At 35.5% G+C, this 20,779-nt stretch overlaps 1 protein-coding gene across 1 annotated transcript; it reads right to left on the bottom strand.

The window, feature by feature from the left end:
• Positions 1–4,223: 4,223 nt before the first annotated feature.
• Positions 4,224–8,254, bottom strand: LOC140508629 (vomeronasal type-1 receptor 1-like). The gene is made up of 2 exons (XM_072616525.1): positions 7,343–8,254; positions 4,224–4,235 (listed from the first exon to the last, which is right to left on the bottom strand). The coding sequence occupies exons 1-2, from the start codon at positions 8,252–8,254 to the stop codon at positions 4,224–4,226; spliced, it is 924 nt and encodes a 307-aa protein (XP_072472626.1).
• Positions 8,255–20,779: the final 12,525 nt, after the last annotated feature.

Genomic DNA, 20,779 nt, shown 5'->3' with positions numbered 1-20,779 from the left:
CTTTTCACTTTCTCTTTATATGTTATATTCTCCATTAAGACATAGTCTCTTTGTGACCAGGAATGGAAATTCTTTTTGCTTGTACTGTATGAACAATACTACATATTGTATTTGGCACATAGTAAATGCTTAAAAGCTTATGGTTTCCCTGAGTGATGGGACTTGTATGTAATATATGGGAACCCTGTTGTTTTTTGTCGACTTATATTATGTCTTATAATTGTCTTGGATTTGTTCAATCTGTCAATTATCTGTTACTGACTTTTAAGATTTACTGGGTTGATAATCATTTCATATATCCAAATAACACCTTCATTTTTTTCTGCCTATGTTTATTTCCTCAGTTACTTTATTTGACCATATTTTTATACATTGCATTTCTAGCATTATATTAAATACCAGTGGTGATAATAGTTATCATTGCTTGACAAATGAGATTTTGGAAAGTCCTCTAACTTTTCTCCATCATATATAAACCTTGATTTAAGTTAAAAATATTTATTGCTTTAAGGAAGTAAGCTATCCCAATATTTTCTAGATGATTTAATTCATATTGCTGATATATTTTGCCAAACATCCTTTAGTATCTATGATATGTTTTATTTCTATTGAACAGATTTATTACTTTATACTCATCATTGTGATGATGTGTTACTTATGAAAAGCATTTGTTAGTTTATAACTTTTCTGATTCTTTTTAAGCCTACTTAAATGTTATGGTTTTTTAGTGCTAATTGTAATTAGTGTACTTATTCCATGCTTTTCTTTCTCTATTTACTCTTTCTTTTGTTTAAGTTGTAGGAATAGATACTTCTTTGACTTTTTTAATCTTTAAATAGTTCTATTAAAAAATTTGGCAGTAAGAAAAAAGAAATTTCAGCTATGTCCATGACTTGGTACATCAGAAACTGAAAGGAGTGTTGTAGAGATCTTCACCCCATGATGAAGAAGTCTTCTTTTTTTTTTAAAGCCAAAGAAAACAAAGTTTATTAAATATTTACCAAATTGGGTTGCCTCTTAAGGAGCCTAAGCATTTGTGACGCTTGTATCACAAGCAAGCCAGATAGAATCCAGCTAGACACATTCTGAACTGGCTTGAATCTGAGCCTGAAGTAGTCTTATGCCAGAATACATAGGCAGCCACTCCTTCAGCCCTCCAGACTATGTTAGCTCATTTTAGTCACACAACCAACACTGAAGTGGACAACTTTCTCTATTGCCAAATTTCTCTATCAAAGAATTAAGAACAAAGAGAAAGTGACAAGAAATATGTCTACACTTAAAATACAACTTAACCTCATTGTCAAAATACTCTTAATTCTCACAGAGTCAGAGAAACACAATCTTCAAAAGCAAATGAATATTTTAAAAATATTAGCACTTGCATAACAGCTCTGGGCTGTAGAAATGAGGAATAGAGGACATGACACAATTTGTGGAGTGGATCTACAAAGCATTCCACTGTGTTTGAGGCAAAACTTTGCACAGAGCCAGGGTCATTTCAGTCCACCCAAAAGTCACTTTGAGGAGAGACTTCAGCTCATGAAGGAATTCTCAAAAGTCCTCTCTTTCTGTCCTTTGAATATCCAATTTTCCCCTGAAGGATTACATTCAGTTTTGCTGGGTAGGTCATTCTTGCCTGTAATGTTAATTTTTGGAAATTCAAAACATCATATTTCAAGCCCTCTCGTCCTTTAATGTAGAAGCTGATAAATCTTATATCGTCCTGAGTGTCACTGTGTGGTATTTCAATTGTTTAATTTTGCTTGCTACAATATCTTCTTCTTTCCTTGAGAGCTCTGGAATTCAACTATATAATTCCTGGGAGTTTTGATTTTGAAATCTCTTTCAAGATGTGATCAATTGATTCTTTGAATTTCTTCTATTTTATCCTCTGGTTCCAGAATATCAAGACAATTTTGTTTCACTTTGCAGTTAGAAAGAACAAGGATTGTGAGCATGTTAAGAGGTTCAATGAATGGCTCTCAGGTCCTTGAGAAATAGGAGGAACTCCAAGCATAAAAACTTAGTGATCACCTGGTGCTGGACAAAGCAGTACATTTTGCCAGAGGATCAGATCATTCAGAGTGCAAAGGAATACTGTTATGCCAAGGTCAGGGCACAACCTGCTTGCTGGGCCTTAACTCTGGGAAAGGAGGATCTCCAAATGTCTTGACAATTACTAACTAATCACTTGGGGAGTTTCAGAGTTAGAGGTTACTTTTCTATTTTCAAGACCTCAGACACTGAAGGTCAAGTTCAACTTCTCCTTTTTACAACTGAAACCAATCCTACATGGAATTTCTAACTCAGATCAATTCCATCCATTTTACTAGATAGTCTAAGTATGGGGGTGGTCTGAGTATACAGATTATGTCTCTATCCAAGGGTGACATGATGTCACTCTCAGGCCTCATTGAACTCTTACTCTTCAAAAGGTTTATGAACTATGAACCTACCCTGCAGTGATTGTCTTTGGTCTGAGGGACAGATAAGTTACCATCCTTTTAATAATAAGATGTTGGATTTGTCAATAAAATGATTAATTACTCAGAAGTTTTGTATCTCAAACCTTTTTTATCATCACAGGTATACTGAAATCTCTTGTCATTATTATATTACTGTCTATGTCCCCATAAATCTCAGATAATGATTCTTTTAAGAGTTGAATCCTAGGGCATTTGAAAGATTTAAATGTATTAATAATGTTGATTTTTTATCTGCCATTCCTTTCACCATAATGTAATTTTCTTCTTTATCTCTCTATGTTTTGTAAGGTTTTCTGTTTGTTTTTATTTCTCTGACATCATGATGGTAACTCTTACCTTCTTGGTTTCACTAAATGCATAGACTTTTTCCATCCACTAAATATTATTTTGTGCATGTTTTTGGTAAATAAAATTCTGTCAAGTAGAAAGGTAAGATCTGTTTTATTCACAACTTCTGACTTTTTTAATTTATTGGATATTTTAATTTATTCATATTAAAAGTTGCATTAGTTAGGTTTATTGTTTCCTCCATCTAGCTCCAAAATTAGAATTTTTTAAAGCTACTATTTCCCCCTTTTCTGCCTTAAATACTTTAATGTGTTCATTAAGTTACTTTTTTAAATTTCCCTTGCTTCTACTAGTTCTCATTTTCTCTCTCCTGAGCTCCTGTTTTGTTTTTGTTGTTTGTTTCTTTAACCTTTCACTTAAGGGTTTTGTTCACTAAGTTTTCCCCCTTATTTTGTCTGGTTGCATATTTCTTCTTTACTTGTCTCCATCAAATCAATTTCTCTTTCTCTCCTACCCATCAGCTAATCCTGTTCATTAGTTTATTTTTTATTTGAATTATTGAGTGCATTTCCAAAAATCATTTCTCACTCTCTTCATTATCCATCTCTTCTCCAGTGCCTCTAGACTCTCATTCTCTGATTTGTGGCCCCTTTAATTGTCTGGTCTTGCTTATTTCTCTTTATTCTTCATTTAATCAAAATTTTCAAAGCATCATTATTAAGCTCTTCAGTCTAGGTCCTTTCTACTTGTCTTCAAAGCTCTTCTGGCATTTCTTATGACACAGGCAGAGAATTTAAGGATCCTCATTGGAGAGTACATTTTAGAGAATACATTACATTAAGTAAAGCAAGATTGAGAAAGCAGCTCTGGGGAAAATGGAGCTGAGCTCTGTTTCAAGCAATGGAATAATCCTAGAGATGGAAGGGGTTGCAGAGGTCCCTGAGTTTAATACAACTGATGAACACATCCCCACTGGTGCCACAGGAAGTCAATCTCATTTCAGTGATTTCATACCAGTTTGGATTAATATCTGCAGGTCAATTACCATTTCAAAAAAAGATCTTCTTGACATTCCTCTCATTAGAGAGATGAATAAAGGTGAACATAATTAATAATAGTAACCAAAACAAATGGCAAACCTGGTATTTGCACCAAACTTTCAAGCTTGTAATGCATTTTACAAATTTTTTTGTTGTTGTTGCTTGCCCAAACCCTAGGATGCAGATGCTACTATTAATCTTAGTTTTATAAAAGATGGTACCAAGATATATAGAGGTTAAGGGAATTGACCTGGAGCATATAGTTGCTATGTGATTGAGGTCTCAGTTTGTAACTGCAGGTCCAGCACTCTATCTACTGTTGCTATGTGATTGAGGTCTCAGTTTGTAACTGCAGGTCCAGCACTCTATCTACTGTATCAAAGAACTCTATGACATCAGGATTATATCAGGGTGTGGGGAATGTATCCTTCTCCAGAGAGCCAAGTAGCGTTGGGAACATGAGACTCACTAGCACTTAGAACAAAAATAGTTTATCTTCCTAGTAATTAATATCAGTAACTACTGGTTGGACCTGGACCACTGCTATAAAATACATCTTTAATTTCATTTTGTATCCACACATCATTTTTATAAGAAGCATTGTACTGCAATAAGTATGAGTTTAAAGTGTAAGCAAACAATGTTAGGAAATTAAAATTCTCTATTATCTTCATATTTATTTCTGTTCACATTGATCTTGTCATATATAAGTTTCAACTTTAAAATTTGTTAGTGTTAACAACATAAATCTGAAAAGAGCCATTATTGGTTACTGAATCATTCTCCTTAGCTACAAATGAATTTTTCATGACTCAAGTACCCATTAGCTACTGAGAAAAAATTTTGCTGTAAATCATCTTATACAAAATTCAGGATATTACAGAATGAGATTTTGCATTAAAGTTTCTGGTTTAAGAATTTTGAATAAAGCTTTTCAGTTTTTAAGCAGTTCCTCTAGTTTTATGCTGAACAGTTTTTGCCTTTGAAATAAAAAAAATTAAGGAAGCCATTTTCTGTATAAAATTAAAAAAAAAACAGGTCAAAATATACCAAATTAACTACATATGAAGGAAGGTGTTATGTGTATCCAGTGAATGAACTGAGAATAAAAATATGTATAGAGAGATTTAATACATACTTATTTGTTTCTGATGGTAGCCATCTTAGATAGAGCGAGAAAAAGAAAAGAAATTTGCATGATCTTTATTATACATATTTGTTATATATTTCAAAGGTATACCAAGTTGTGTACAATCAATTTGCAGTTTTGTGTGCAATCATTTATATTTTAGTATGTTATTAAAAGCTTGTTTTTTTTCCATAAATTGAAAATAAATATATACATGCATTTTTTAAAAGGGCTACAAGCCGATCGACAAGTCAAGAAAGCACAGGTGTGAAGCAGTCATAAAAAGACATCACAAAATGCACATGCAATGCTGAAATAGAAGGCAGTGAATTCAAGAAGACAAACATGAACCAGCAGCAGGACAGTTTTGGTGGCTCTGGTGTCAGGATAACCACAGTGAGATGGTTGCCATAAATGTACTAGAATCCAGTGGTGTCTGTGCAGGAAAATCTCTACATTCTCTAGTCCACACTGATTCCTTCATTGGCCATATTAAGAAAGGAGATTAAGAGAAAACTGAAACAGAAAAAGTAGCAGGAAATGAATGAAATCCTATATTTCACTCACATTTTTGCTTCCCTTTGGCCTTCCACATATACCAGAATAATGTAATTTGGTACTATTGGGGATTACCTACCATTAAAGAATGGAAGTGTTTGCTACTTACTTTACCTCTAAATACAATTTAAAATGATTCAGTTGTTCCTTAATTCTCTGTCATTGGTTTGTCGTAGGATTCTTATCTCATTGACATCTGAGATTGTGGGTTAGACATCTACGATGGAGGTTACATGGATGGAGGTGAAGAGAGAATGTGGAGAGTTTGAAGAGTGAAGGAAGAGAGGATGAAGAGAGAGAACATTTGTCCTGCTATTTCTATGGTGGCAATGTTGTCCCCTTTATTCCCCTTCTCATTGCAAGTGGCAGAATATTTAGAAAGGAGATTGGCCAATATATATTTAAAAAGCACAAACTAATATCACCAAATTGGCATAATAGAACCTGTATTGGAATCCATACTCTGGCCTTTGTGAACTGAAGGATTGGTGTTTTCAGATTTTTTTATTATTTTATTTATTTTTTTAATGTTCTACAATCACTACCATAAAACTTAGATTTTTACCCCCCCACACAACTACCCCTACCACCATCCTCCCTCCCCAAGAGAAGCATAAATTCTATATAAAATCTACATATATTTTCCTATTGAATACATTTTCACTATAGTCATGCTATGTAGATGAACTAAAATAAATGGAAGAAATCACGTAATAACTCAAAACATAATACACACACACACACACACACACACACACACACACAAAATGATCTACTACATTTTGCAAGTGAATTCCATAGTTCTTTCTCTGACTGTGGAAGGAATTTTGCCTTAGAAAATCATTGGGAATTTTTTTTACATTCTTGAGTTATTACGAAGTTCCAAGTCTACCAGAAAAAACTCTTGCACACTATGGTCGTTGCTGTGCACAAAGTTCTGGTTATGCTCCTTTCACTCTGCATCAGATCATATAAGTCCTTCCAGGAATCCCAGAAGTCATCTTGTTCATCATTTCTTATGGTGCAATAGTACTGCATTACATTCATATACCATAATTTATTCAGCCATTCCCCAATTGATGAGTGTTTTCAGATTTTTTTTTAAATATGTATTTTCATTCCTTACAATGTATGTTTTACCACTACTCCTTCTCACTGATCCATTAAAATCTCATCACAAATATGCATGGTTCTCAAAAAAGTTCTGGTTTTGGGCATATTTCAAAGTCTATTGTTGCATTCTAAGTCAATTATTTCTGAAGGATTTCAGTATTACAGTTCTTCAGTTCTCTGGATTGATGATTTATCATTGTGTTGATCAAGATTTGAGAATCTTTCAAGGTTGTTTTATCTATAACTTACTGTAAAAATTGTTTTAGTTCTGATTTTGTTCTGAATTCTTTCATAGAAGGGTTTCCAGTTTCCTGGAAAACCACTGTATCATCGTTTATCATTTCAAACTGACAATTCATTCTGGTAATATAATATGCTTTGTAGGCTTTCCCAAATAGAAGAAAAATTGTTTAATTTCCAGTTTAACACTATCCTGGAATGAGTTTCTAGATATGTTAGTGTACACAGATGATGTTTTTCCTTTACTTTGGGATACAGATCTGGTTTTGCGATGGGGTGGTCAAATGGTGTATAAAGGCCAATCATTTGGGGAGCACAGTTCCAAACTTCTATCTGAAATAGCCAGATCAGTCCCTAGCTGCAAGGGTGCTTTATTATTCTTATTTTCCCTCACTCCGTGCAACAATTATAATTGCCCTCTTTTACTTATATTAGCTGTGGTGAATAGTTTGAGGTGAAAATACTGTCCTTTCTCAGAACTGTATCCTCATATTTTCCCAGAGTGCCAAGTAGTACTTTTGAACTTTGGAGTCACTGACCATTAGAATAAAGGAGCTACAAGCTGGATAGCAGGCAGCCAGGAAGGCAGAGATATGAACCACCCAGTGAGGAGAGTTCTCATAGTGGATATATAGTGCCAAGAAAGAATTCAGAGAGTAAAAGGAGACAAATAGAATGACAAGCAGCAGGACAGTTTGAGTGGCTCTGGTCTCAGGGGAACCAGCAGGCATAAGGCTGTTGCCATGAATGTATTGGACTTTCTGATGGTGTCTGTACAATAAAAAAAACATATACCCACTGGTCCCCAACATGATGGCAAAACACAAAACATCAGGAAGGGAGACTAGGAGTATAAATATTGCAATGTAAAGTGAAACATGAAATGTAGCAGAACAGTAAATGAAATCATTTCCTTTAGTGATGTTATGGCTTCCCTTAGGGCCTTTCATGTATATAAGAATCTTGTAATTTGTCAGTAGATGGAAGGTCCAGCATGAGAAACACAATGGGACAATATACTTTGGGATTCTAGCTTTAAGTTTTGCCCACCAGGAGCTTCTAGGACTTAAACTGATGGCTTGGAAGCTACTCAGGAGGCAGGTGGTACAGAGAGAAAGGTTCCGGGTCACTTTGTGAAAGTAAAAGACAAATTTACATCCCACATCATCTAAGAAATTGGTGAGCCCAAAAGTAGACATTATCTGAGGAATCCCTTTGGAAAGAAGCACCAAGTCATTGACAAAGACCAAGTGACATAGAAGCAAGTCAATGGGTCTCAGCCTGGGACCAATGAAGAAGGTGATGGTATATAGGCCCAGAAGGAAGGAGTTCCCCAGAGTCCCCACTCCAGTCTGAAACAGAAAAAAGAGCCCCAGTACCATGTTCTTAGAAATCATTCCCTTTTAGTTAGTGGTAGGATATAGCGATCAAGACCAGTTAATCAATGATCAATCAGAAATATAAGGAGCAGAAGATAGTTCCTGGGCTGAAGGAGACACTTCCAATGCCAATGCAAGTAGTGTTCATTCTTGTGAAGAAAACATATGAAGAATGTCTATTTTATTATTGGCAAATGAATATTCAAGAAGATGGTACTGATGGAGAAGTTTCTAATGTACCTTAGCCTTTATTTGCAGAGGGTTCTTCTTTGAAACATTGATTGGTTGAGATCTTCTTTGCTGAAAGAGTTAAATTAGGAGAATCCAAATAATACAGTACTTAATGTAGTTGAAGACACTGATGAGAAAAAGAGCAGTCCATTGATAATTTGATGTGTAGAACTCTTAAATTCTTAAATGTACCATCATATTAAGTAGTGACTTTCAGGAGGATGTCTGTCACTGGAACCAATCACTCAACTCTATTATATTTTGTCATCTCCATCTACAGAGGGCATAGAAAAAAGATTTAGCATTTGTTTTGCCAACTTGTTTCTAATGCTATTGTTTAAATATATTCTACCTGCTGGTGTACACATGTATATTTATATAATGTATAAATATTTCTATAATATATAAATTGTTGTTGTGTTTGTCTTTCTTTCTCAAAGAGGACCCTGACATCAAGGTAATGGCATGACTTATAGTTGATTTTTATTTGAGGGAGGGAGTGCTGTGCAAGGTCACCAACCTCACTTTCTTCTCCTGTGCCTTCTGTATCCAATGGCCTGATATTCATCAGGAGAGCAAGAGATGGCCCAGGATGCAATATGAGATCATAGTCCTTTCAGGCTATGGTCTTATTGCATTCTCATTTTGAGTGAGATACAATCATTCAATAAATAGGCTTCTTTAAGTAGTTGCCCAAGAGATGGTCCCTTTAATCAAAAAACAAATCAGACTGAGAGAAGACCCTCAAGGTTCCTGGGTAAAAGAGAAAGAATTATTATTTAGTATCTAAATAGGCATATTTGGAACATACACACACATATTGGGACACACACATATGTGTGTATGTGTGTTTGTGTGTGTGTGTATATAAGCTTCTTTCACAGTAACTGACTTTGAACATAAAGGAGAGTCTTCCTATTGGGGAATGGCTACACAACTATGTTATGTGACAATAACAGAATATTATTTTGTAATAAGTAATAGCAGGGATGTTCCTGAAGATATGTTGAAGATATGTTTGTACTAATGCAGAGCAAAATTTGCAGAATTAGGGGAAGAATTTGTACAATTCAACTACAGGGAAAGCAACTTTGACTGACTTTGGAACTCATCAATGATAAAACATGAACCTGGAAAACTGAAGTTAAAACATGCTTACCTCCCTTATATGTTTGCACATACTGTAATTCTTTTCCTTCTTTTTATCTCTTTAAGGTGGGGCAGTTAGATAGTGCAGTGGATAGAGCACCAGTGCAGGAGTCAGGAGGACCTGAATTCAAGCCTCATCTTAGACACTTGACACTCACTAGCTGTGTGAACTTGGGAAAGTCACTTAACCCCAATTGCCTCATCCTGGGTCATCTCCAGCCATCCTGGTAAATATCTGGTCACTGAATTCAAATGGCTCTGGAGGAGAAGTGAGGCTGGTGACCTGCACAGCCCTCCCTCACTCAAAAACAAAGTCAAGAGCAAGTCGTTATTAGTTCTCTGATGTCATGGTCTTCTTCCCCAACGAAGGATGAACACACATCTCTTGAATGTATAGATCTAGTAGTTGTATGTCTGTGTCAAAGGGCACACAAACTTTAATAATTTCTGGGCTTACTTTCAAAATGTATTCCAGAATATTCAAACCAATTCACAGCTCTACTACCTTTGCACCATTTTTCCTCTTTTCCTGTAGGATCTTCTACCTTTGTCATTTTCCTCTTTCATTGTATTAGCCACTGATGGGTGTGAAGGTGAATCTGAATTCCTTTAATATGTATTTTCCAAATTAAGAGTGATTCATTTCATTTGTCCAGGTGGTTATCCATTCTTTTTACTTGGGCCTTTGAAAACTGCCTCTTTGTTATTGTGAAATGGATTTGTTATATAAATTTGGATCAGTTTCTTATATCTGTCATATGAGACTTTTATCAAAGAAACTTGTAAATGTGTCTTTCTCCATTTACTTATTTCCTTTCTAATTTTAACGTTTTTAGATTTGCTTCAATAAAATATTTCAATTTTATATGATCAAAAAAAACCATCTTGTCATTCTCTATGATAATTTTCTTTAATGAACTCTTCCCTTATTCATAGATTTTAAAGACAATTTCTTCTTTCTTCTAATTTGTTTATGATGTCACCTTTTATAGGTAGATCATGTATCCATTTAGACCTTCTCTAGGTATATATTCCCTTATGAACATTTTCCACTCTGCATCGGGTGCTCTAACTGGTTTCATCTTCATGGAAGGATATGGCCCTGCCAGGTTATCATCTCATCCATACTCTTCATGATACTAGTAACTCAAACCTTTATGGACATTCCCTCCTCAGCCTCCTCTCCCCTCTGAGGGGAAGCCCAGAGCATAGAGTGCTAAAGTTTTCCAAATGTCTTCCTTCATGAAGGGCAGAAACAAGACTGCTGCTTTCCCTGATTTCAACTCCACAGGACAAGAAGCCCACTGGAATCTCATTCTCCTCCCCTGTCCCCCAGCAACCTGCTTTATTACTTCCCATATTTTAGAACCGTATTTTACAGTATGTTTTCTTCTTACCTTCATTAGACTGTAAGTTCCTTGAGGGCAATGAATGTCTTTTGTTTTATTAAATGTATTCACAATGCTTAGCACAGTGCAGACATACAGTAGATTCTTATGAATGTTGGTTGGATGGGATTGAATTGCATTGGAGTTGTTAAGAAGTATTACTCTAAACTTGATTTCTGCCAGACAACTTTCCAATTGTGCCTTGAATTATTTTGAGAGTGATTCCTTCAAGTATCTTACCTTTGATTTTTTTGAACACCATGTTACTATGATTATTTGCTTTCTCTCTTTCTGTTTCTCTGTCTCTTTATCCCTCTCTTTGTCTTTCTCTGTTAATTTTTGTCTCTATCTCTCTGTCTCTCTCTGTCTCACTGCATCTCCTTCTTTTTTTGTCTCTCTCTTATCCCTTTACTGATCACTACCTTGTGGTACACTTTGAGGTATTGCAGTGATATACACATTCCATTTCCTATTTACTTCCAAGTTTTGCCCTTGAGATCCTTGACCCTTTTTACTTCTCTCTCAAGAGTTTTGTTATATTAACTCAGTTAACTCATTTACAACTACTATTTCTCTAGTTATTTAGATTTCACTTTATTAGTGTGGAAAGTGCTTTGTAATTGTGCTCATAGAGTTCCTAGTTCAACTTGGCAGGTAGACTCACAAATGCTTTATATTGTCTACATTTACTTTAAATGAAATTTCTCTTTCTATGTCTTGCTGTTTCAATTGGTTAGTAATAAATAGAAATGCCAATGATTAATGTGGGTTTGTTTTATGTCTTGTCATTTTGCTAAAGTTGATTCTTTCGAATAATTTTCTTTGTTGGTTCTGTAATTATAGCCGTATACCATGTGCAGAGTGATAGCTTTGTTTCTTCTTTGCCTGTTCTCATTCCTTAAATTTGTATTTCTTCTCTTATTGCTAAAGCTAACATTTCCAGTGTGATGTTAAATAATAGAGGTGGTAATGGGCATTGTTGCTTCACTCTGAATTTTAATGGGAAAACATCTGTCTTATCTTCATTACATATAATGCTTACTGATGGTGTTAGATAGATACTTCTTATTACTTTAAGGAAGACTACATTTATTCCTCTTCTCTCTGATGTTTTTAGTAGGAATGGCTGCTGAATTTTGTCAAAAGTTTTCTTTTTTTCTCTATATTGAGATAATCTACTGTTTGATAAGCCAAAACTCCAGCTTCTGGGATAAGAACTCACTATTTAACAAAAGTTCCCATGAACACTACTCAATAACACAACACAATCTAGACATAGATCAACATCTTACACTGGATAGCAGTATTAGGTCAAAATGGGCACATGATTTAGACTGAAAAAGTGATAACCAGAAGCAAATTAGGAGATCAAGGAATAGTTCATCTTTCAGATCTATGGAGAAGAGAGGAGTTTGTGACCAAACAAAAGAACATTATGAAATGGAAAATGGAGCTTTGATTATTTTAAATTAAATTTGAAAAAAGCAGAAATTTTGGAAATTATTTACTGCCAATGTTTCTGGTAAAGTACACAGTTCTAAAATATATAGAGAATTGAGTCAAATTCATAGGAATAGAAGTTATTCCTCAATTGATATATGATCAAAGGGGATGGACAAGCAGTTTTCAGATGAAGAAATTGGAGCTATTTATAGTGATAAGTAAAAATGCTCTAAATCACGGTGGATTAGAGAAAGGTAAATTAAAACAACTTTGAGGTACCACCTCACATCTATCAGATTGGTTAATATGACAGAAAAGGGAAATGGTTAATGTTGGTGAAGGTAAAATCGGAACACTAATATATTGTTGGAGGAGTTGTGAACTGATTCAGTCCATTCTATAGAACAATTTGGAACTATGCCCAAAGGGCTATAAAACTGTGCATATGCTTTGATACAACAATATCACTGCTAGATCAATATCCCACAGAACTCATCAAAAGGGAAAATAACCCACATGTACAAAAATATTCATGCCAGCTCTTTTGTGATGACAAAGAATTGGAAATCAAAGGGATGCCTATCAATTGGGGACTAGATGAACAAATGGCAAATGAATGTCATGGAATACTGTTGTGCTATGTAAAATGATTAACAGACTGATTTCAGAAAAACCTGGAAAGACAATGAACTGATATTGAGTGAAGTGAGCAATTCAATATCCAGAAGGATATTGTACAGGATAAGAGCAACAGTGTGTGATGATCCATTTTGTTAGACTTGTCTTTTCAAAATAATACAAGAGTCAGATGTAAGTAATTGACAAAATAACAATAACAATAAACTTATTATACTGTTGGTCAATTTGAGGCATCTTAGAAGTCCTTTTGCTTTGAAGGAATAAAAGATACTGAAAGAATTTAGAAGAGCATGTAGAGGAGAGCAGGAGGATGCTCAACAGGTCACCCATTCAGAAAGGAAAAGTCATCTACACCTTTCTAGAGCAGACCAGAGCAGGGGAATAAGACACAAGCATCAAGAGATCAGAAGAAACATATTTAAAGAATGAAAGGATACAGAGCACTAAAAATAAAGATGGGGATCATAGTTATGTACAGAAGAAGAAGAAGCAGTGTCACCCTGAGATCACTGGAGAAAATTCCAGATCCCTTTTCACAGACTTCTCCAGACTTTCCTTTCTCAATTAAAGGAATCCTGAATTAAATTGAAGACCTGAAGAAATCTCTTGTCATGCAAATCCCTTATTCTGAGGTTTGAAGATAAAGATACACTTACCAAACTTATCTCAGCCTTGTCTTAGTCTCAGCTGTTAGGAGAAAGGAAAGATGTGTGAAGAGAGTAAGCAACAGGTTCCCCATAATGTTGTGTGTGTTTAGGAGAACAGCCCAGGAGAGGACCTTTTAATGGGAACAAAGTTATGTGAGCTCAGCTTCCCCAGAGCTGTAATTGTCATGTCATCTGTGTGGGATGAGACAGTCTGACAGGTTGATTAAGGATGTCTCAGATAAAATTAACTTTGTCTTGAAGTACCAATCATCAAAAGGAATTACTAATAATTAATGAGACTTCCCTTCAGCATTGACTAACAAATGAAAGGACAGATCAAAATTAGTCAGTTTCAATTGAGAGAAAGTTTCCTGAGCTGCTGGAGATGTCTGAGTCTGGCAGGCTCAGAGGACATTGAGGTCAAAAAAGTGAGGGTCTCTGAGCTTGTGCCTTGGCTTGATCTTTCTCCCAAGCTTTTTAGTTAGGATTCTGGGAAAAAAAGAAAGGTCTTTTGCATGCCTACACTCCTGTTTCTGATCTTATTTTCTTCCCATATTTAAAATTACTCTTGGGTTTTTGGAATGTCCTTAGATTTTTTTTCTTTAATGAAGAGGAGATTCACATTGTTTGCCCCATTCTTAAGGTGTCATAGCCCTTTAAGGGCTTTTCATAACCCTGCATAATGAATCCAATTCTACCTTGTCCATGAAAAATATCCCATTTCCAACAGAGACATATACAGTCAATCAATAAGTCCCATTGCTTTTGCCAAACAGCGACACAAGGATATGGATACATAAGTTGCTTATTTGAAGCATTGAACAGTTCTTGCTTTAATAAAGTTACCCCTTCTCTACTTCAACTCCAAGATTAGAAATTCCTTCATTCAACTCCTACTTTTTTGATTTCACCACATGCATAGACAAAAAATTTTTTTCCTTCTGTGTGTGTATGCGTGTGTGTATGTCTTTGTGTGCCTTTCATTTTGTAAATATGTTTCTTTTAAGTAGAAATGGTAAGGTTTGTCTTTCTCATGGCTTCTGACTTTTTTTATTTTATTGGGTATTTTAATTTATTCGTATTAAAAGTGACAATAGGTTTATTTTTTCCTCCATCTATCTCTACAACTGGTATTTTTTTCAAAGTATTATTTTTCCCTTTCTACTGTAAACACATTGTTGTATTCATTCTGCTACTTTAGTTTTTTAAGGTTTCCTGCTCTCACTGCCTCTGTTTTTCTCACTCCTAAACTACTCTTCTCTTTTTGTTGTTTTATCTTTCTTTTTAGAGTGTGTTTGGTAATTTTTCCCTCCTACTTTTATCTGGCTATATATTTTCCTTTTTTTCTCCATCAAGTGAATTCCCTTTCCTCTCCTCCCCTTCAACTTGTCTTGTTCATTGGTTTATTTTTTATTTGAATTATTGTACCCATTTCCAAAAGTCATTTCTCACTCTCTTCATTATCCATCTCTCTTTCGGTTTACTCTAGATGTTCATTCTCTGAATTGTGAACCCTTTAATTGTCTGGTCTTGTTTATTTCTCTCCATTCTTCATCCAATCAAAGCTTTCAAGCGTCAACCTGAAAGTGTGGTTAAAGGAGGGAAACAGCCTTGATGATATATAGATCCATATTGTTTACTCCATTAAAGCTAGCAGATACATGATCATACAGCCTAAAGGAAAAGTTCTGACTGACTGATGCAAGAATGACCAAACTTAAATATGCTTTAGAACAATCCTATGATGTCTCCATGTCCCTCAGATTTTATGGTCTCCATATGTGCTTTTGATCTATACCATGAGAAAGGAATTTTCTTAGCTACATACATTATAAACACATTGTGACAAGGCAATTGACAAGGTATAGTTAGTTGGAAATTACAGTCCCAGGATGTCTGTTTTTCTCTGTCTCTGAATATCAAGTTAAGATAAGTTCTACTGTTCTTGTTGTAGGCATCCTATCCTAAACAAGTCTTTAAAGTTGTTGAGATGGGAAAAGGACATTCTTAGAGCAAAACAAAGCAGTCAGATTATTTAGTTCAGGCTTTGGCCCTTGTTAAAGTCCAAAAAATGATATTAAATGATTATCACTTTCTCTTTTTGGTCAAAGGAAAGCTTAAAGCTTTGCCTATAGACCAAGGAAGGTATGGAAAAACCTCTCTCTTCTTCAGGAGGGAAGTTGTAAAAATTCTTATTTAGTTAGATTCCCAACCACTTTCTGAAATAGAGGCCACTGAAGATAAAGTTGAATCCTTTGTCAGATGGAGTTTGCTTCATGGAGTGAGTGGGGAGATGGGAGAAGTTGCCTTTTCCCTGTGATTAGCCATCCTGAGAGATGGAGAGGGCACTGCAGAGCAATTTTAAACAAGCAAGGGGAACAGGCTGCAAAGGGATCAAGCAGGGAGCATAATGGGAACATATAGCAACTAAAGGTACCGAAGATATAAGCACCCAGTCCTGGGTATGCAAGAGGCTCTGCGAGGGAAGGAGCTGTTCCTGCAGGTCTGGTCCAGACTCTTAGGAAACCCATCTAGACCTGATTATGTCTTTTTCAAGTCCCTTGAAAATCGAAGGCCAAGGTCTACTATGGACTCAGATGTCCACTCAAGAACAATCTTTAGATGTGACACACGGATCCTGGCATTCATATAAAGGCACCCAGAAATGGCTCATTCTCCAGCCATGCAAGGCTATGTTCAAACAATACAGTAAAGATTTTCTCACAATTCACAAAATTGAATAATTACCTTAAGTAAGGCCCTGATCAAACTACCCAGATGGCTCACAATAGTACATATCACCAAGATAACCAAGAAAACTTAAACAAGAACCATACAAATCAATTCAATCATTATTGCCAGTGTTAGCTAACATTGAGTCCCTTGTATCCCAGTAATCCATTCTTAATGTTCATTTGAACATCACTTTTTTTTAGAATTTTTAAAAAATTTATCTATTTATTTTTAGTTTCTGACTTAAATTTCCACAAGATTTTGAGTTCCAAATTTTCTCCTCACCTCTTCTGTCCCCCCACCCCAAAACACCATGCATTCTGATTACCCCTTCCCACACTCTGCCCTCCCTTCTATCATATCCACCCCTTCCCTTATCCCCATCTTCTCTCTCTTCTTATAGATTTCTATACGCTATTACTTGTATTTTTTATTTCCCAGCCACATGCAAAAACAATTCTCAGTATTCATTCCTAAAACTTTGAGTTCCAACTTCTCTCCCTTCCTCCCTCCCCATCCATCTCCACTGAGAAGGCAAGCAATTCAATATAGGCTATATATGTGAAGTTTTTCAAAAGGCTTTCATAATAGTCATGTTGTGAAAGACTAACTGTATTTCCTTCCATCATATCCTGCCTCCTATTTGTTCTCTTCCCTCTTTTGATCTTGTCCTTCCCCTAAAGTGTTTGTTTCTAATTACTGTCCTCCATTAGCAGTCCCTATCATTCCCTCAACCCTACTTATCCCCTTCTCCCCTACTTTCCTGTAGTGTAAGATAGATTTTCATACCAAATAGAATGAGCATGTCATTCCCTCCTTAAGCTAAATATGATGAGAGTAAGTTTCACTTGTTCCCTCTCACCTCCCCCCTTTTCCCCTCCATTGAAAAAGCTTTTTCTTACCTCTTTTATGAGAGACAGCTTGCCCCATTCCATTTCTCCCTTTCTCCTCGTCTCTCACTCCTTAATTTTATTTTTTTAGATATCATCCATTCTTAGATAGATAGATAGATAAAACATACATACGTGTGTGTGTGTGTGTGTGTGTGTGTGTGTGTAATCCCTCCAACTACCCAAATACTGAGAAAAGGTTCAAGAGTTACAAATATTATTTTTCCATGTAGGAATATAAACAGTTCAATTTCAATAAGTCCCTTATGATTCCTCTTCTCTGTTTCCCTTTGCATGTTTCTCTTGATTCTTGCATTTGAAAGTCAAATTTTCCATTCATCTCTGGTCATTTCTTTAAGAATTCATGAAAGTACTCTATTTCATTGAATGACCATTTTTGCCCCTGAAGTATTATACTCATAGTTTTTCTGGGTAGGTGATTCTTGATTTTAATCCTATTTCCTTTGACTTCTGAAATGTCATATTCTAATCTCTTTGATCCCTTAATGTAGAAGCTACAAGAGATTGTGTTATCCTGACTGTATTTCCAAAATACTTGAATTGTTTCTTCCTCCTGCCTGCAATATATTCTCCTTGATTTTGGAGCTCTGGAATTTGACTATAATATTCCTAGGAATTTTTCTTTCCAGATCTATTTCAGGAGATGATCAGTGAATTCATTCCATTTCTATTTAACCCTTTAGCTCTAGAATATAGGGCAATTTTCCTTGATAATTTCATGAAAGATGATATCTATGCTCTTTTTTTGGTCATAGCTTTCAGGTAGTCCCATAATTTTTAAATCCCTCTTGGATCTATTTTCCAGGTCAGTTGTTTTTCCAAGGAGATATTTCACATTGACTTCTATTTTTTCTTTCTTTTGGTTTTGTTTTGCAATTGCATGGTTTCTCATAAAGTCATTAGCTTCCATCTGCTCCATTCTAATTTTTAAAGAGTTATTTTCTTCAATGAGCTTTTGAACCTCCATTTCCATTTGGCTAATTATGTTTTTTAAAGTATTCTTCTTCTCATTGGCTCTTTGGACTGCTTTTGCCATAGTCTATTTTTAAAGGTGTTGTTTTCCGCAGCATTTTTGGAGGTTTTGTTTAGCAATCTGTTGACTTGCTTGTCATGATTTTCTTGCATCACTCTCATTTCCCTTCCCAATTTTTCCTTCATCTCTCTTACATGGTTTTCAAAATCCTTTTTGAGCTCTTCCAAGGACTGAGACCATTGCATATTATTTTGGAGGTTTTGGATGCAGATGCCTTGTCTTTTATGTTTTCTTCTGATGGTATTCATTGTTCTTCCTCATCAAAAAGGATGGAAGAAAATACCTGTTCACCTAGAAAATATTCTTCTCTAATCTTATTTTTTTTTCCTTTTTTTGGCATTTTTTCAGCTAGTTACTACATTTTTGAGTCCTTTGTCAAGAGGTGGGTATGCTGTAGGGATCTGTAAGTTCTCAGTTTCTCCAAGGTGCCAAGGTTAAGAGAGAATAATTTCTTCCTTTGCTGGACTGTGCTCTCATCTGGGAGCAACCAAAAGATTTTCTGCCCAGGATCTGTGAGTAGAATTCCTTCTCCAGAGCTTCCATCAGCTCCACCAGACAGTGCTCCTCCTTACCCTAGGACCACCCTTCAGGACTGAGATCCAGATCAGCTGCTCACTCCCCCAGGGTATTTAGGCTAAGGGCTCCAAAAATGGATGCTGCCACTGCCTGGGGTCACTTGGTGTCATCTCGGGCTGGGGCTCAGGCAGGACCCTGCTCCCTTGTCATCCAGGTGAAAGATCTTTCTCACTGACCTTTGAATCTTCTTTGGCATTTGTGGGTTGAGGAATCTGGGGATCATAGCTGTTGCCATGCCAAGATGTGTGGTCAAGGCTGGACAGCACTCCATGGGCTGTGTGCTGCTCCTAGTCTGGTGCAATAGACCTCTCTTGTTGGCCTTCTAGGTGGCCTTGGGCTGGAAATCTCTTTCACTCTCATTTTGTGGCTTCTCTGAATTACTCCAGAATTTATTTAGAGTCATTTTCACAGGTATTTGATGGGTTGTGGGGAGAGAGCCTCTACAGGTCCATCCTTCTCCTCTGCCATCTTGGCTCTGCCCTCTCAAGCGTCATATTTTGAATCCTAGAAGTCTCATGTAGTTATCTAATCCCTAGATATCCTTTCTTTAACAATAGGTTTTATTCTTGGGATAGTTCAAAAAGGGAGTTCTCCTTCTCTGGTTCAGATCTAGAAGTTCTCAGATATTTCTGAAAATATAAATTAGTACAATCACTTAAATTTGATTCTCCAGTTTTGAAACTCAGAGAATTTCAGTTGATGTTTCATCTGCTGCTTTAATCCTTACCTAAATCCTGTACCTGGCAAAATAATCTTTTGAAATGTGAGGGTTCCAACCATAAAATGAGCTTATTTGCTTTTTAAAATTATTGGACAGATACTTTAATAAAGGAGAAATAATTTCTCTTTTACTTCTATTTTATAGAACTTTTTTGCAAAAATCCAAATTTGAGATCTTATTACCAAAATCTGATAAATTTTAGAAGCCAATAATATACATATGTATATAATTTTTAGAGGAATCTGTCTGATCCTATTGCTTTTCTCAAAATTTTGCTGTCTCATTTAATTAAATATCTATTGCATTGCAATTTTGTCTTATTACCTTGTCCTAATCATTTCCTTCTTTGGAGGATGCTATCTCTATATTATATTTAAATATAGGTTGTGTAAGTTATTCATTCTTACATTTCATTATAGTAACTCAAGGATGTTCCAATTTCTATATATTGTTTGATAGACTTAGTATTGTACTTTCAGAATTTCTTGATTATAGAAATTTGCTATAAAAGAAAAGGAGTGACAATGTTATATAGCATAACAGAAGTAAAGGACTTTCTTAGCTTTGTTTGATTGCAGGAATTATGCATTATCTGACAGTCAATCATGTGGTTACTAAGTGCTGAAAGTAAAGCTTAGGAGTAAACAGGTGAGAAATTTTCCTTCTCAGGAAAGAGATAGCACCATTGGGAAATACAGTTAGGAAGATCCTACCTAGTTCATTTCCAAAACTGTCTTCAAAACCTTCCTAGGCACATACATCCATCTTTACCAGTTCATAACCTGTGTCACATGCCATTTTACTATTGGTTTTATGACAACGCAGACAATCCTGTAATTAGAGCTTAAAGCAATAGTAAATTGCAGTCCCATAAAGTCTTATATAATAAATAAATATAAGCTGATATCCTTCAGATAGCACCATCTCAAAATTTAATTGGGCTATTAATTATCAAATCAAGTTACATAATTTTTCTAAAATTTTTTAAAAATGCTTTCTCACAGTCTCTCAACATACTCAATCCATCTGAAACTGATCCAGAGTAGCTATCTTAGGTACAGGAAAGGCTTGG

The sequence above is a fragment of the Notamacropus eugenii genome, chromosome 5 (assembly GCF_028372415.1).
Source record: "Notamacropus eugenii isolate mMacEug1 chromosome 5, mMacEug1.pri_v2, whole genome shotgun sequence".
Classification (NCBI taxonomy): domain Eukaryota; kingdom Metazoa; phylum Chordata; class Mammalia; order Diprotodontia; family Macropodidae; genus Notamacropus; species Notamacropus eugenii.
This window is presented reverse-complemented; position numbering and strand designations above follow the sequence as displayed.